Source organism: Pelecanus crispus, chromosome 4 (genome assembly GCF_030463565.1).
Source record: "Pelecanus crispus isolate bPelCri1 chromosome 4, bPelCri1.pri, whole genome shotgun sequence".
NCBI classification, from domain to species: Eukaryota; Metazoa; Chordata; class Aves; order Pelecaniformes; family Pelecanidae; genus Pelecanus; species Pelecanus crispus.
In genome coordinates this window covers 78,046,508-78,064,814 of record NC_134646.1, presented here as the reverse complement: position 1 = coordinate 78,064,814, position 18,307 = coordinate 78,046,508, and the positions used below count along the sequence as shown (strand labels likewise).

The window sequence follows — 18,307 nt, the reverse complement described above, 5'->3', positions numbered from 1 at the left end:
AACATTCTTCTCCTACTAAATCCAAAACACAGCACTATGCCTGCTGTTAGGAAGAAAATTAACTCTATCCCAGCCGAAACCAGGACAGTATCCACCCCTTATTCTATACCATCTACGTCATGCACAGGCCCTCCCCTTTCCAATGTGTTCCAATTAATCACCACCCCTTTCCCTATCTTGATATACACACAGATATCATTCCCTTCGTCTATGGCCCATCCCTCTAAAATGTCCATTGAGTTCATTTAGCCCATGACTTTGGGTTCCATCTGTCATCACAGTCTTTCAGAGCAGGAGAGGTGGTGTGCAGTGTTGGACTGTTGCATGCTGAAGTCAGTTCTCATTCCAACATGGTTTCATCAAAGTTCATTTTCCTTAGGCTGGGCAATTCTTACTGCAATACCATTGATGCGGCATATAGCAATCATAATATATAGTATTATATACTTAATATTAACCTACTATATTATTATATTAACATGCAGTTAAGAGATAACATATAGTTAAGAGATAACATACAGTATTATAAAGCAATTAATATTATACAATTCAGTTCATTGGCTATTTTCACCCAAAATCAAATTCCCTTGAGGTACACATTGGGCTTCCCCATCCTTTCGCATCACCCACCAAGTGCACCCAGGTCCTTGAGCAAAAGCAATCCCACGAATGGGTTTGCCTTTGCCAGAGGGGGAAGTAACCCAGACTGTCTTCCCCAGCATATTTTTCATGTGCACTACAGGAACTTTATCTCCTTCTACAGTACGTAAAAGTTTTGATTGGGCAGGGCCAGCTCGATTGGCAGATCCCCTGGTGTTGACTAACCAGGTGGCTTTTGCTAAATGCGTATCCCAATGTTTAAACGTCCCACCACCCATTGCTCTCAGGGTAGTCTTTAACAATCCATTGTATCGCTCAATTTTCCCGGAGGCTGGTGCATGGTAAGGGATGTGATACACCCACTCAATGCCATGCTCTTTGGCCCAGGTGTCTATGAGGTTGTTTCGGAAATGAGTCCCGTTGTCTGACTCAATTCTTTCTGGGGTGCCATGTCGCCACAGGACTTGCTTTTCAAGGCCCAGGATGGTGTTCCGGGCGGTGGCATGGGGCACGGGATATGTTTCCAGCCATCCAGTGGTTGCTTCCACCATGGTGAGCACATAGCGCTTGCCCTGGCGGGTCTGTGGGAGCGTGATGTAATCAACCTGCCAGGCCTCCCCATATTTATATTTCAGCCATCGTTCACTATACCCAAGGGGCTTGAACTGCTTGGCTTGCTTGATTGCAGCGCATGTTTCACACTCATGAATAACCTGTGCAATACTGTCCATAGTTAAGTCCACCCCTCGATCACGAGCCCATTTATACGTTGCATCCCTTCCTTGATGGCCTGAGGCATCATGGGCCCACCGAGCTATAAATAATTCACCCTTATGTTGCCAGTCCAAATCCACCTGAGCCACTTCAATCTTAGCAGCCTGATCTACTTGCTGGTTGTTTTGATGTTCTTCAGTGGCCCGACTCTTAGGTACATGAGCATCTACATGACGAACTTTTACAACCAGGTTCTCTACCCGGGCAGCAATATCTTGCCACAATGCGGCAGCCCAGATTGGTTTGCCTCTGCGCTGCCAGTTGCTCTGCTTCCATTGCTGCAGCCACCCCCACAGGGCATTTGCCACCATCCATGAGTCAGTATAGAGATAAAGGACTGGCCACTTTTCTCTTTCAGCAATATCTAAAGCCAGCTGGATGGCTTTCACCTCTGCAAACTGACTCGACTCCCCTTCTCCTTCAGCAGTTTCTGCGACTTGTCGTATAGGACTCCATACAGCAGCTTTCCACCTCCGATGCTTTCCCACGAGACGACAGGACCCATCAGTGAACAGGGCATATTGCTTTTCATTTTCTGGCAATTTATTATACAGTGGGGCCTCTTCAGCACGTGTCACCTCCTCCTCTGGTGATATTCTAATGTTTTTTCCTTCTGGCCAGTCCATGATCACTTCCAAGATTCCTGGGCGACTGGGGTTTCCTATTCGAGCCCGTTGTGTGATCAATGCAACCCACTTACTCCATGTAGCATCAGTTGCATGATGTGTAGAGGGGACCCTCCCTTTGAACATCCAGCCCAACACCGGCAGTCGGGGTGCCAGCAGGAGCTGTGCTTCAGTACCAACCACTTCTGAAGCAGCTCGAACCCCTTCATATGCTGCCAGTATCTCTTTCTCAGTTGGAGTGTAGCGGGCTTCGGATCCTCTGTATCCCCGACTCCAAAACCCTAGGGGTCGACCTCGAGTCTCCCCTGGTGCTTTCTGCCAGAGGCTCCAGGTAGGGCCATTCTCCCCGGCTGCGGTGTAGAGCACATTTTTAATATCCTGCCCTGCCCGGACTGGCCCAAGGGCTACTGCATGAACTATCTCACGTTTAATTTGTTCAAAGGCTTGTTGTTGCTCAGGGCCCCATTTGAATTCGTTCTTCTTCCGGGTCACTTGATAGAGAGGGCTTACGATCTGGCTGTAATTTGGAATATGCATTCTCCAAAACCCCACAACACCTAAGAAAGCTTGTGTTTCCTTTTTGCTAGTTGGTGGGGACATAGCTGTTATTTTGTTGATCACATCCATTGGGATCTGACGACGTCCATCTTGCCATTTTATTCCTAAAAACTGGATCTCCTGTGCAGGCCCCTTGACCTTACTCTGTTTTATGGCAAAACCAGCCTTCAGAAGGATTTGGACTATTTTCTTTCCCTTCTCAAAAACTTCTTCTGCTGTATTGCCCCACACAATGATGTCATCAATGTACTGCAGATGTTCTGGAGCTTCACCCTGTTCCAGTGCTGTCTGGATCAGTCCATGGCAAATGGTGGGGCTGTGCTTCCACCCCTGGGGCAGTCGGTTCCAGGTGTACTGAACACCCCTCCAGGTAAAAGCAAACTGGGGTCTGCACTCTGCTGCCAAAGGGATGGAGAAAAATGCATTAGCAATATCAATTGTGGCATACCACTTAGCTGCCTTTGACTCCAGTTCATATTGAAGTTCTAGCATGTCTGGCACGGCAGCACTCAGCGGCGGTGTAACTTCGTTCAGGCCACGATAGTCCACTGTTAGTCTCCACTCCCCATTAGACTTTCGCACTGGCCATATGGGACTGTTAAAGGGTGAGCGAGTCTTGCTGATCACTCCCTGGCTCTCCAGTCGACGAATCAGGTTATGGATGGGAATCAGGGAGTCTCGGTTGGTGCGATATTGCCGCCTGTGCACAGTTGTGGTAGCAATCGGCACGTGTTGTTCCTCAACCTTCAGCAACCCTACAATCGAAGGGTCCTCTGAGAGACCGGGCAAGGTGGACAACTGTTTAATTTCCTCTGTGTCCAAAGCAGCTATACCAAAAGCCCACCGGTACCCTTTTGGGTCCTTGAAATACCCTCTCCTGAGGTAGTCTATGCCAAGGATGCACGGAGCATCTGGGCCAGTCACAATGGGGTGCTTTTGCCACTCATTCCCAGTTAGGCTCACTTCAGCTTCCAGTACAGTTAGCTGTTGGGATCCCCCTGCCACTCCAGAAATACAAATGGGTTCTGCCCCTCTATAGTTTGATGGCATTAGCGTGCACTGTGCACCAGTGTCCACTAGAGCCTTATACTCCTGTGGGTCTGACGTTCCAGGCCATCGAATCCACACAGTCCAGTAAACCCGGTTGTCCCTTTCCTCCACCTGGCTGGAGGCAGGGCCCCTCTAACACTGGTCACAGTATTCGTTGTTCACTTCCTGTAAATGTGAATCAAAAGTCCCCTGATCAAGGTCGGAAGTAAAATTAGCCCTCTTACTCTGTCTCGGGAACTGCTCACTGGAAACTGGAGCTGCAATTTTCCTGGGAGAACCGCCTTTTCTAATAGTTTTTCCTTGCAACTCACGCACCCGTGCCTCTAAGGTTGAGGTGGGTTTTCCATCCCACTTTCTCATGTCCTCTCCATAATCACGCAGGTAAAACCACAGGGTGCCCCGTGGTGTGTATCCTCTATATCCTCTCTCTTGAGCATAGGGACGTTGACTCCTAATGGCTGAGACACTGGTCCGTGCAGGTGGGGAGTAGGACAGATCCTCTCTGAGTTGTTGGAACTCTTGGCATATTTTTTCAGACAGTTTTTCCACAGCCGAGACACAGGCCCGTAGGGAGGAAGAGAGCTTTTCTTCGTAGTCCCGGAGTTGTCTAGCCACTTCATCCACCGTTGGTGCCTCGTCGTCTTTCCAGGCTAGTATTGCCAACGAGTTGGAATACGATGCTGGTGCGCTCCGTACCACCTTCCGCCACATGGATTGTGTGCACCTGACTTCATCTGGGTCTTTGGTTAACCGCTCATCATTCAGGTCACTGTAAATCACCTCCAGCACGCCTAATTCCCTCAGGTACTGGATACCTTTCTCTACGGTGGTCCATTTGCTTGGGCGGTATAAAACATCCTCCTTGAAGGGATACCTTTCCTTCACGCTTGACAGAAGTCGCCTCCAGAGGCTGAGCGGTTTTGCCCCTTTTCCAATTGCTTTGTCAATGCCCCCTTCCCTGGAAAGGGATCCCAGCTGCTTGGCTTCCCTACCCTCTAAATCCAGGCTACTGGCCCCGTTATCCCAGCATCGGAGCAGCCAGGTGATGATGTGCTCGCCTGGATGACGACCAAAATCTTTTCGCATATCTCGCAGCTCACTCAGGGATAGGGATCGGGTGGTCACCATCTCATTTATGGGTTCTTCCTCCTCTGGTTCTCGTGATGGCCCTGGTTCATCTTCATCCCTTACTAAACGAACTGATTTCCTCGTGTATTTCTTCTTCTGTATAGGGGCAACTGATACCGGTGCAGGTTGGTTCTCTGGTTTAGCCGCAGTGCCTGCCACTGGGGTTGGAGTGGCTGCAGTACCTGTGGTGGGTGTTGGAGTAGCCACAGTGCCTGTGGTGGGTGTTGGAGTAGCTGCAGTGCTTGTGGCTGTGGTTGGAGTAGCCACAGAGCCTGTGGTGGGTGTTGGAGTAGCTGCAGTGCTTGTGGCTGTGGTTGGAGTAGCCACAGTGCCTGTTGTTTTGTCATCAGATCCAGAGACCTTCTCTTTCCCTTGAGGGTACTGAATAGTGTTAAACAGGGCTCTATAAGCATGGGCCAGTCCCCAGCATGTTGCAATGAGTTGTGTCTCTTTGGAGTTGCCAGGGTGAGAACATACTTCTTCCAAATACTTTACTAGTTCTTCAGGATTCTGCACTTGTTCAGGGGTAAAGTTCCAAAACACTGGAGGTCCCCACTGCCCTAGGTACTTGCGCATACAATCCCACACACCCTGCCACTCATAACTATCCAGCCTTGGGGTAGATCTCTGGATGGTATTTTTAAACTGCTTACTGACCTTTATCAAAATGGAAACAACATTCCCAAGAATTATCAATAGAAGTATCTTAACAGCCCAGGGGTGTTCAAGATACAAGAAAGTTGTTGTAATGAAGGAGGAAACATCATAGAAGAAAGCAGCAAAGGTGCCATTCTGTATTTCCTCCACAACAAGCCTCTCAGAGTAAGAAGTATAATTGCTAACTCTCTCTATGAGGTAGTACCCGAAGTACAGTAGTGACTTCTGTATGAAACCCAAATACCAAAGAATGCTCAAGGTCAGGGCTTTGATAAGGAACCTCCCAAGCAAAAGATCATGAATCACTGCAGAGCATAGCACACTACACAAACTGACAGCAAGCTTTAACGCGTGCTGCAAAAAAAAGAACATGGTGCAGATCAGAAGAACTAATATCGTGACCGGCAACTGTTAACAGACTCCTTAATACACTCTGATTAATCTGTTGTTATCTCAAGCCCCACGTTGGGCGCCAAAAAGGACTGTCGTGGTTTAGCCCCAGCCAGCAACTAAGCACCACGCAGCCACTCGCTCACTCCCCCTACCCCGATGGGATAGGGGAGAGAATTGGAGGAGTAAGAGTGAGAAACACTCCTGGGCTGAGATAAGAACAGTTTAATAATTGAAATAAAGTAAAATAGTAATGCTAATAGTAACAGTATAATAATGATAATAATAATAATGATACACGAAGCAAGTGATGCACAATGCAATTGCTCACCACCCGCCGACCGATACCCAGACAGTTCCCGAGCAGCGATCGCTGCTCCCCGGCCAACCCCCCCCAGTTTATATACTGAGCATGACGTCATATGGTATGGAATAGCCCTTTGGTCAGTTTGGATCAACTATTCTGGCTGTGCCCCCTCCCAGTTTCTTGTGCGCCTGGCAGAGCATGGGAAGCTGAAAAAGTCCTTGACTAGCATAAGCAGTACTCAGCAACAACTAAAAACATCAGCATGTTATCAACATTCTTCTCCTACTAAATCCAAAACACAGCACTATGCCTGCTGTTAGGAAGAAAATTAACTCTATCCCAGCCGAAACCAGGACAGCTTGCCTCTTAAACCTACATAAATCAATAACTTGGGCAGGTACCTCATTTATTGCGCTGAAACCTTGTCATCAAGAGTGTCTTCTCAAAAACATTCTTTTCATATGGTAAGAACTTCATTTGTGTATCATGTAGGAGCTCTTCTTGAGTATGGAGACAAAATCGTGGCCCTCCTCCTGCCTCTGGCAAAATGAGCCTTTTGTTTTACAAATGTAGATAATTGAGTACATCACTTGGTAGGAGCACTGTGGCCCTTTCACAGGAAAGTTGATTATATCTAAGAAATGCATGAAGCTAGTTGAGTTCAAGCCAAAAGCAGCCAAGATGCAGTAGCATCTGGAACAAGGCAAGTAGGAAAATGTTAAGGGCAGCAGACGTCAGGTTGCCGTTCCAGATACCACAGGGGTTACCCGGTTCCAGAGTCAGCCATGTCACGTGGGATATGAAGAAGCGAAGCAGGCAAAGCCTGTTATCCCAGAAACAAGTTAAACAATGACTGGTAAAATATGCTGGGGCAAAAGAGCTTGTAGGTAAAGCTCATCAGCCACCCCTGAGCAAAACTTGTAAAAACCAGGTGAGCGTTGTAACGGTAGGCAGCAGTTGACTGGATGTTTGGATACTCCACCAGCCTGCAAGTTCTATAAAATTCTGTTGAGTAAAGCCTGAAGAATTTCTTCTAGCTGGAGTTCAGTGCTGTATTTAAATGAAAGGATGTCAAGTCTGCTACTCACTTCTGTCAGTTGAGCTTCAGAAGTATAATGTAGCATTTTGAATTTTTGAGATTAGCCACAGTGGTTGCCGTCTCGTCTAGCTTTGTCAGGAAAGTCGTGCATTGTTCAGCTGCTAAAACACAAAACTTTAAAAGACGATGACATGTTTTACTCCCTACTAATGCGCTCTTTGGTTTTGAATGCAGGAAAATGGGAGTGTCCTTGGCACCACTGTGATGTTTGTGGCAAACCTTCTGTTTCTTTCTGCCACTTCTGCCCAAATTCTTTCTGCAAGGAACACCAAGATGGGACAGTACTAAATTCTACGTTGAATGGACAGTTATGCTGCTCTGAACATGTTCTTGGGGTGGATTCTGTTGAAAATCAGAAGACTGAGAAACCCCGCAAAAAACTGAACAAGTTGAAGCCTAAGAGAAAGCAGAGGAACAGATGGATGAGAGCTGAATGCAAATAGTCATGGACTGCAGTTTCTACTGCCAACACTATCTTGTAGATAAGTTGTGAATATGACCAGGGAAGGACACAATTTTACATATATTCTGTAAAGGTTACTTGGGGGGGATTTTTTGTTTTGTTTTGTTTTTATAAATCCACTGAGCCAACCACAGCAGTCTTCTGCTGCTTCTGCACTGATAACGAACTGCATAGTTCAGAAAATTTCAGGACAAACCAAACTTATTACTCAGCATTACAGTTACACTTGAATTGTTACGAATGTAAAAGGTTCCCTCCAAAATACTTTCAGACTGGAGGTAGGTTAAAATCAAACCAGGTAGGCGTAAACATAGGTTTTTGAGATAGTATTTGTCAACCAACAGATGTTAAAAATAGTATATCCTTGAAAGAAGTTTTTAGCTCTCAAGTCCTTTTAAGTAAGAAATGGCTTGGTCTGTGGTCCCAATGAGATTTGCTTGCCTTGTGTGTTTTTGAGCAAGTGCTTGAATGCCATTCATGATCCAGGTGCGTATCTCGCTATAACCACACCCATAACAATTTGTGCTCTTATAAAATAGCTCTCCAATTATTATTAAACAAACAGGTTTTTAAATATCCTTCCACCAAGAAATATAGTGTGTGGTGGGAAAGGCACACCCTGTATCAGAGAGGGGAAACCTTACATTGTAAGAGATTTTTTTCTATACTGTTTTTTCCTGTATTTCATTCCAGCGAAATAGAAGTGACTTGATCTTGCAGAGCTGCACAAGTCTGGATTTAAAGGGATATCATCTTGCAATCTAGGCCCAATACTCTAGGATTTTTGTCTTAATAAAAATAAATCTTACAAAACCTATTCTTTGAAAAAATTACTTGATTTTTTTTTTTTCTTTAATGTCAAGTAAAATGCCGAGGCAAACATTTCTTTGGAATGCTTGGAGTCCAAGCATTACAACTTTGTGATAATGCAAAAAATGCCAAACAGGGAACAAAAAAACCCCCATGAATGAAACAGAAGGTGAAACTTGACTAACGTGCAAAAACTAAATTCAAAACAAGTTATTAAAAGTGAAACAGATTTTTGAAGAAGCACGTAAGGAACAATTTTAACGTGAAATTCAGCCTGACTCTGTTCCTTTTGATAAAGTTTGTGTAAAACTGGCTACTTGACTTGGCAGACTGTTTGAAATCATTCTTTACTTTTTTTAGGAGCTCTGCTCTTGACTATCTTATCACCACTGTGTTGTGTCAGCAAAGCTGTTTTGAATTCTTTGCTCCCGTTAGGTTCTCACACTTGCAGTGAGATAAATATACAAGATTTAGCATTGATGGAAATAATATTAGAACTAGGAAAAAACGGTAAAGAAAAAATGTCTTTACCTGTTTTCTTCCCAGTGCATGTCATTGGTGTGTGATTAGGCAGTGTTACAAGTAAGTTTTGACTTGTGCCATTGTTATCTAGCCTATGTAAACATAATGTGCGCCTTCACGTCCATTTAGTAATTTGTGTATGTTCTAGCTTAGTTTGCCTTTAATAGTGCAGAAACTCTGTGTAGCCCTTTTGAAAATGAAGCCTTGCTATATCAGGAAAGTGTATGTTTTCTTCCAAAGCATTTCTTCAGGAGTTGATTGCAGATTTAGTTTTTGGAATTATCAAAATCCCCATTTGTTCCCAACATGTAAGAACTTTGGGTTTATTAGAAGATTTTAATTGAAAGAGGTTTTTAAATGTAGCATTGCCCTATCCTGAACTCTGGTTTCTATTTTGTGACCAAACTGCTTTGTTCTTTTATCAATTTTTATAAACACTGTTGGAAGGTTAATTTTTTCAAATAATTTTGAAAAAATAGCACAGTTCAAAATAGGGGGAAGTGTTACATGTTTGCATTTTTTAAAGTGGTATGCCAAGCCTTGCACTCAAGGAAAAAATCAAGATTTCTTAATTGATTTTGAGGGAATCTTTCCCTCTGCTATAGATATGTGTTGTACCAGGACTGAAGCATAGGCCTGTGCCTAAAACCAAAACCAAAAATGGTATTATGTATGTTTCTCTAATATTGGTTTCTGAGGGGAGGAAAGTGAGATCAGGTAGTAAAGCAGAAAGATTTTCCTCGTCGCTTTTAAACAAAATGAAGGAATTTGATGTCATTGGGACCATTCTTTGAATACTATACCATGTAAGGAAGGCTTTATAAGAATACCTTTAAATAAGTTATTATAAAATTTTACCTTTACATTCCATTGCTTTTATAATTTGTTAATTTTTTAGTTGTTTCGTTGCTTTTTCCTCTTCATATATAGGTGTAACAGCTCTGGCACCCTGGAACAGTTATGCCCCAGGTCCTGAGAGGCAGATACCCACTTCCAGAAACCACCATCTCAGAATAGTTATTGATCGGCACTGCTGCAGTAACCCCATCCATTTTAAGATCGGTCACGGCGCCTACAACTCCCCGCCTGCCTCTCAGGTGGGCTCATGAGCACATTTAGTACGGCAGGATGCAGGACAGCCACCCATTTTGTATCTGTCTGTGGGTAAATAAAGACTTTGGCGTTCAAAGCAATCCCTCTCAGCGCTCCTTTTATAATGTTAAATTTACACAAACAGATCTTAGCAAGTGGCTGTTTGACTTTCTGCTTCCTTCTACCTCTTCTCTGCTCTTTACTACTCGAGTCTTTGGGCCAATGAAGGCTTGCATCACTGAGACTGCAAACTAAGAGTTTGCTTTTGAGTTGCTAGGAATTCATTCCTTCTGCTGATCACATACTTTTGGAGATTGATCTTCAAAAGAAATGTGGATCATGTTCTCCCTTAATAGGTACTGACCATGTAACCCCATGAGCTCAGGTGGGTTGTCTGGTAGAATTTTAGTTTCTGATTCAGGAAAGGTGGTTTTGGGTGTCTTTTAATGAAGGATTCTGTACCTTACTCTGCAGCACTGGGAAAATAGGCTGAAGTTTCCTTAAAAGAAGATGACAAAAGAAAAGTTGTTCCACTATTTTCCTTCTCCCACTGTTCAAATACAAGGGAAACCAATCTTGAAATACTAAGCTTTCTCATGATGCAACTCAATACTTTTTAGTATTCAGCAACTTAAAGACTTTCTGTTATAAATTCACCTAAATAACATCTAAGTATGACATATTATGTGGCATTAAATTACATACTTAGCGTCTTGACCATCGAAGTAGAAAGATGTCTTTTCCAGCAAACTCTTCAAAGCTGGTATATGATAGCCAAATTCAGAATTTGTTGTTCTTTTATCACATGAGCAAGCATGGAAACAATTTTCAGTTGAATATGTTAGATGTATTTTCATACAATCTAGGAAGAATAATCAAATTAAATGTCTGTTTTGTTCAATAGCTTTGTGTTCATGGTCAGTTTTTAGGGTTTTGTTTTTTTTTTAATTTTAATTACTTGGAAAGCAAAATATCTTGAAAGACATATTAATGGGATTTTTCCGTATTGTTGAGTCACATTATTCCATGTCTGACTGCTTGAGAAACTTCAGTGTCTTATTAAATATTAAATTTATTCCTAGTTATTTAAGAAGTTGCTAATTCTGTTTTTGTAAAACAATATAGTCAATATAGTCAATATAGTTTTTTTTTTTTTCTTTAAAGAAAAAAGTGAAATGATACATAGTAGGCAAGAGTGGTATGGCAGTGAAGGAACTGGATGTTCTTTCATTGTGAAAATGACCTCCAAGACCTCCTAAGACACTCCATAGAAATAATGTTTTAAGCTTATATGGAGATGATAACAATTGTGCTTTGGCTTGTTTTCACAGCATTGCTTATCACAAAAATACTGACATTTTGCAGCACAGGTTTTCCTGTTACAGTGCAGTTTTATGTTGCTCATAATTTTACAGGCTTTAATGACTTTGAGCTGGAGTCATGCAGGCCTACCAGTTCTGTTTCCTTGGGTTCATTTAGCTGTCACTGGTGCTGCTCCTGCTTGGTCAGGTCTGAATTTGACTGTTTTTTTCTTTTTTTTTTTTTTTCTTTTTTTTTTTTTTTTCAGCCAGTTTTTAGTTTCGGTCTGGTTTGACTTCATAGGTAGAATCTCCCATGTCTGAGAGCAGCTACTTTTTTTTTTTAAGAGCATTTCAGAAAATTGCTTCGATACTAATGGATTACTGTTCTGCTGAGATCCTCTGGTGCTGTGCATTAGGATTGTGTCCTTTTGCTGCTCCCGTGAAAAGCCACAATTTTTTGCCAGTTGAGAAACTTAATACCTGTTGACTAAATCGACAGTGTGAAAGAGACTATTGGGGAGGAGGTGGGGAGCTCTGCCTGTGCCACACAGTGGCGTTTGGGTATGGTTAGAGGTACTATCCATGTTGCTGCTGATCCAGATTAGAGTCACAGAACAGTTTGGGTTGGAAGGGACCTTTAAAGATCATCTTGTACAACCCCCCCTGCCATGGGCAGGGCCATCTTCAACTAGACCATGTTGCCTAAAGCCCCATCCATCCTGACCTTGAATACTTCCAGGGATGGGGCATCCACAGCTTCTCTGGGCAACCTGCCTGACCACAAAGGCTGATACACCTCTTTTTCTGTCCATTTATTCATCTGACAGAGCTGAGAGGGATCAGAGAACTGATTTTTTTTTTTGATTTTTTTTTTTTAAACACAGTAACACCTCCCCTGGGGAGAGGAGAATGAGCAGCTGAGGGCAGTAACCACTTAACCCCCCACCAGCTGAGTTACTTCAGCTGACACTGCTACTGCACTAGCCCAGTGAAGAGACAAACATGAGAAGTAACACCTGCTTCCACCTCAGTGCACATCCATTTAAAAGCGTAGATCTTCTTTTAATAGTACATACTATTTTTACTAGTGCTCATAGAGCTGGTGAAGCACAGCGCTGTGATGAAGGGTCACAGCTGCCTGGTCTGTCTGGGGTTGTGCAGCACACCTCCTGTGTGTATGCATTTTGCTGTAGGAGCCTGGAGGCTGTTGCCAGTGGGAAGGTTGAGAGACCCCAGGTACTGATTTCATGGCGCAGTTGAAGCTGGCTCCATTACAGTCGCTGGGCATTTCTGCGTGCCTGGTATGCTGGTGAGCCCTCAAACGGCTGTGAGGGTAAGGTGCAGAAAGCTAAACATCACTGTGAGAAAGAATATGATAAGGAAAACATAGCAAAACAACAGTTTTAAGAAGAGCAGAGTTAACCAGCCACACAAACACCTACACTATTTGAAATCTTCCCTGTAAAACACAAATCACATCAGTTTAATCAGATGGTTGAACTAGGCTGGCTGCACAGGAGAAAGCTTGGAATGCCACAGCTCCGTGCAGGGAAAACAGCTACAAATCACACACAAGAACTTTGCACAGGTATTTAAGCAGTGGGTTTAGTACAGGCACATCTCTTAGGCAGGCAAAAATGTGCTCCATGGCTGCAGCATGCTGTTCTGTTTGGCTCCAAAGGATTGCACACAGTTTCACATCTTACTGGTGTGGCTTGGTGGAGAAAGAAACAATTCCTGCAAGGTTTGATGAAAGTTCTGTGTTGCTTTTGTAGCTCTGGTGTGAAGCATCATCTTACAGCAGGAAACAGAAGGGACATATTTGTCCAGCAATCAACCATTATTTTAGCTGCACGTGTTTTCCCCACAGCTGAGAGGAAGGGGAAAGCTTCGGGCTCCCTCTCCTTGACCTAGCCTTGCTTAAAGTAATGGTGAAGTTTTCAGAATAGCAAAAAGAAAATAAGTGCATATTCTTAAAAGGAAGCATATTTGTGTTAGTTCCTGCTCAGGTGGGAATGATCATTGTATCACAGGAACCTTAATAACTGGAGCAGTCAATCCTCACTGAGTTTGTTCAGCTGATTGTTGAAATGGCAGGAGAGACATAATTGTTTGCTGTTTTTTTCCCCGAGGAAAGGAGAGAAGTACCTACTTGTGAATTAAGCCAGGAATTGAAGGGGGAGACTTCCCATCAATCCATTTCTGTACAGCAGGTAGCTGGGTTGGTTAGCACAAGTAGCCACAACTCAAAAACGGAGTTTTATTTCTCTGCACTTAGTGTAGCTATACAGAAATAAGTTGCTCATGGTTACACATTTTCCCCATACACACACACACATCTGTATTGCCCAATGGAACAAAAGAAGCGGGTGATTGCTGCTAGCATGACCTACACTACCAGCCAGCGTAGACTGGTTCTACGTGCTCAGTCCCCCCGTAAGTTGTGTGTCGTCCTGAGCCTCGGGGTAGCAGTAGAGACTTTAACGATTGCTTGCTATAGTCTTGCCGCCTTCTCAGAATTATTAGAAAGACAGCAAGGATTGCACCTGGAAGGCAAGGAAGGGTAGTTATTTTCAGACAGGAAGGTAAAGTGTCAGGTGTCATTTGCTCTAGGGCTTCCCAACTCAAGTATTCTCTTCTGGTAAATTAAGTTTTTTCTCCTATATACTCTGCACAAAAAAAGGTTTGGCTAGCCATAATAATAAATACTCAACTTTGACATTTCAGCTATGCTCTCGAACCTGTGGAGAATAACGGCAGGTTTTCATGAAATAATTCAGTGAGTTGCTTTCCTACTCCCTTTTGCTCTGTGGAACTACTATTTTCCACTTGGCATCTTATCCATTGCTTATCCCACCGAAGGATCTTGTTGAGAAATGAGTTTGCTGTGTGCAGCGCTTACACTGAAGCACAAGAAGTAACTGACCTAGATTAACTTTGAGTCTAGACTGAGATCAGGACTGTCAGGAAAAATTACTTTTAGGTTGGGCGTAGACATGGAAATAATTGGCAAATACCAAGTACTGTGACATTCTGTTTGTTTCTGGCAGAAGCATAATCAGGGAAGATCAGAAGAGCGCAAATCTGTCGCTGTGATGCAATATGGCCAGACAAATACATCCAAATTTAGGTTGCATGAGCAGACAGTCTCATGGTAAACAACTGATCTGTTAGACCAGCCATGAAATACTTGCAGGTTCCTGTGTGGGCTGTTCCTTTTACCCCTCTTGTGAGCAAGCTCTTTGACAGGCATGACTGCATTGAGGAATGCTGTCCTGTGACCCTCAGACTTGTTCATCAGAAATGCTGGTTAATGGGCCGTTGTCCCTATGTGGACAGGCTTTTTATACACTTCATTTTAATCTACTCTTTCTAATTAATACTCACTTCAGATGGCATCCATTTTGGCAGATTTTTGGACTACGGCCTGCCACAAGAGGATATGGGCCAGCTGCAAGCCCTGGCTTCTGAGAACAACCCACCAGGACTCCTCATCCCTCTGGAGAAGAGCAGTCAACCAGGACTGCTAGAGCTATAGCTCCTCCAGACCCTGCTGTCCTTTTCCTCCTCCTATGCATCTACTGAGTCCTCTCCTCAGGTGCCAAGAAAAGAGTTTGATGAGAACTAGCCCTGCTTTGCTCTTGGAGAACAAGCTTTTGCTCTTTCTTGTTCACTGCAGGGAATAAACACATGTATTTTACCCCCCCCACACACACACACCTTTTAACAACAGGGAGCTGGACTGGAGAATACATCTGCAGGAGGCACAGAACTGTTGCGCTTAAAACACAGAAACCCATGGATATGAGGCTATAATTCCGTATTCCTTTCCATGCTTATGGAATGAGTATTACTGGTGTAGCTCCCAGGTGGAAAAGCTCATCCAGCCACTGGCTTGCCCTAATGAGCTAATTACAGCAGGTGGCATCTGAGATGAGGGATGCTCACATTCTCAGTAGGTGCTGGTTGCCTTTCATTCTGTTGGTTGCAAGGTGCGCAACAGCATCGATACAACCAACACTGCACAAGCTGACGGCACCCCGTCCAGCTCAGTGCTGCAGCAAGAGTTACAGGGGAGGAATGCTTTTTGGAGACTTGAAGTCTCATACCAAAAGGAAATTGTCCTTTTTCCTACTTTTGGGCAGCCAAGAAATTCCTGGTTTGGGGTCCATACACACACCTGCTTCCCAAGGACAAACAGCAAACATTCAGCATTATGCTATCCTTCCTTCAGAGCAAATACAGCAATATCCCTACTTACAAATGGTGAAAGGATTATCATTTGCATTGAAAGCTGCCAGAAAGACCTTTATTAGAAATCCAGGTTTCCAGCAAGGTAACATACACCATCCAGAGCACACTGCTGGCATAACACAAAGGTGCCCAGCTGCAGAGTGGTGTCTGGTTTTACCGGAGGACAGAGAAGACCAACACTTACCTGCTGAGAAGATGGCCAGGAGAATGACCATCAGGGGGGTCAGCTGGCAGGAGTCCCCCGCCTTGTAAAGAAAGACCTCCATGCAGTACGCCGGCTCAGCGCTGCCCGCAGGGCAGAAGGCGTCAGGAGGGCACTTGACCGGGTTCACGTCTGGGCTCTGCCCAAGAGAAGAAGTAACTCAGCACCAGCGAATGGGGAAGACCGCAGAAGGTAACTAGTGTGAAGGCAGGTGACACTTCAGCATTGAAAAAACAGAAGGAAAATAACCAAGAAATGAACCTGCCATCATTAAATTCAGCCTGTCTGCCCCTGTGGTGTTACTCAGAGCAGGGTGAAGAGCAGAAGGTGTCATTGCACAGCACATCCATACATCAAACCCCCTCACTGATGGATTCACCACCCTCTGACCTTCCACTGATGGCCCAGTGAGACCAGGCAGCTCCAAGGACGGCACAAAGCCAGCCTCATAGTGTCATAATTTTAACCATCTCCCTCCAACAGGGCTCTGTCTATGTTTAAGAAAAGGAAATTGGCTCAGATAAAAATGGTGTTAATTGAAGTGTGTTTAGCTTGTCAGAGGACAGATATAGTTGCTAATCCAGGCTGTCAAACCAGCTGATGGAGACTCACAGGGCAGTAGTGATTTTCTGGGCACAGGTCACAGCTCTCCTTGCCCCGCTGTAATTGGTATTCTCCTGTCCTGCAGAGCTTGCATTTGTTGTCGCTGGGACCTTTGAACATACCTAAAATATCAAATAAGCACAAAATTAACATCTGGGACTAGACCCGGGGCCTCTGCAATTGCATATGGATGATTTGGCTTTCAAAGCCACGAGGAGAAAGACCATTAAATACTTCATGTGCATAACAAAAGCTGAGCCTGGACTTTGGTCCTTGCTTGGTGGCAAAGGGGCAGGAAAGAGAACAAACAGGGACAGAAGGACTAAAGGATATCTGGGGTTAGATCTTAGCAAACAGAGTAAGTGTGAGTACGGTGCGAGGTGGGTTTAGTAGCGGGCTCTGGCTTTAAAGCAGAAGGAGGGTTGGAGCTGGAGGTCAGCAGTATTTCCTCCTCTCTAATTCTGGATTCAAACACCTTTTCCAGGTGTTTGAAACTTGCTGAGCAAAGCTGAAAGCACAGCACAGCTTATGGGAACGATGGGTCACAGAAATCCTGGGCTGCAAAGCGGTAAATGCTTTTCTGCATGTTTAAAACACGACTACAAGAAATCGCTGGTGCTGCCCGGGGAGAGGAGGCTCGCCGTCCATGGCTGCAGGGGCGGCTGGAGCGCTCTGCCCTCCCGCCGACTCACCCGCTGCGGTTTGATGTTATTTAAGACAGCGATGCAAGGAGCAGAGCCATTTCCTCAGCTCCCCTCACTGACTGTCCCCTCTGCCACTGCTGCTTCCCAGCCTCAGGCAAGCCCCTGTCCCCAGGATCTGCTGCGGCAGGGAGATGAGCCTCGGGAAGAAATCATTCCTTCTGATGCTGAAGCTGTGCGCTCCCAGCTGGGCCACCACAGCCCCCCACCCTGCGCTGCAGCAGTTACCTGGCAGGCAAGGCGTGCACTCCGCCGACGCCTCCTGAAGAGCCTCTTGCCCAGCACGGCAAGGCAGACACGCCGTGCAGCTGCTGGTGCTGGGGACGGGAGAGGAGACAGACAACGCTGCAGGACAAGCACTACCAAGACCAGCCCAGCCCTCCAAAGCCAGCTCTCTTATGTACGCACAGACTGAAGCCTCCAGGGTCTACCAGGAGCTAAGCTTTTGCCATTTTGTGGCCATTTACTGTGCCTCTCGCCAGTGTGGTTTCTCCCACATCTAATTAGGGCTGGGTACATGATGTCATTTCTGTCCTCTCTTTGGTTGCTTACTTGCATGAAACTTGTAGGAATTCGCTATCCCAGAAGTCACTATTCCTTAGCAAACTTGGCTGGAACTGGTGCAGGGGTACTGTCCCCACAGCTGAAGTGGCAGGTGACTTGCCTTTGGCCACTACTTTGGGTCTTTTAGCTCAGTGGCTAAAAAAAACCCACCCCTCCCTGCCTGCCTGCTGGCCAGCATCACAAAAAGACTTCTTACTTGCAAAATGATCCAGGCAGGCAAGGCAGACAAAAAGTTGCATTCTGCTTGGAGCTGAAATAGCCTGAAAAAGAGAAGAGTAAGGCTTCAGGATCTTTCTTCCACCATCACTGCCCCACATCCTTGTGTATTTGCTCATCTCCATTTTACAAGCAACCCAATCAGCTCCCCACCATGCGCTTCAGGTGGCATTTCATGGGCTAATTCAAGATGTTTGCTCTTCTGTTTGTCAAAAGCCCTGAAAGAGCAATAAAAGTTTCCTAACGACCTCTGCCATGCTGAGGGAAGCGTGGGGGGCTTGGGCACTTTTCCCTGGTGTCACTCTCGCATCCAAAACCCCGCCAGGGAGACAGAGGCCTGTCAGCCTTCCCAGCATGACAGGCTCAACTGGAATGAAGCCGAAATCGGTG

At 45.0% G+C, this 18,307-nt stretch overlaps 1 protein-coding gene across 1 annotated transcript in view; it reads left to right on the top strand.

Annotated features, from left to right (window-relative positions):
- Positions 1-7,632, top strand: part of NSD2 (nuclear receptor binding SET domain protein 2) — a 67,979-nt gene extending 60,347 nt beyond the window's left edge. Inside the window, exon 21 of the mRNA XM_009480361.2 lies at positions 7,364-7,632. Coding sequence (XP_009478636.1) covers positions 7,364-7,632 — 269 coding nt within the window. The remainder of the gene's footprint in view (positions 1-7,363) is intronic.
- The last annotated feature ends 10,675 nt before the right edge of the window (positions 7,633-18,307 follow it).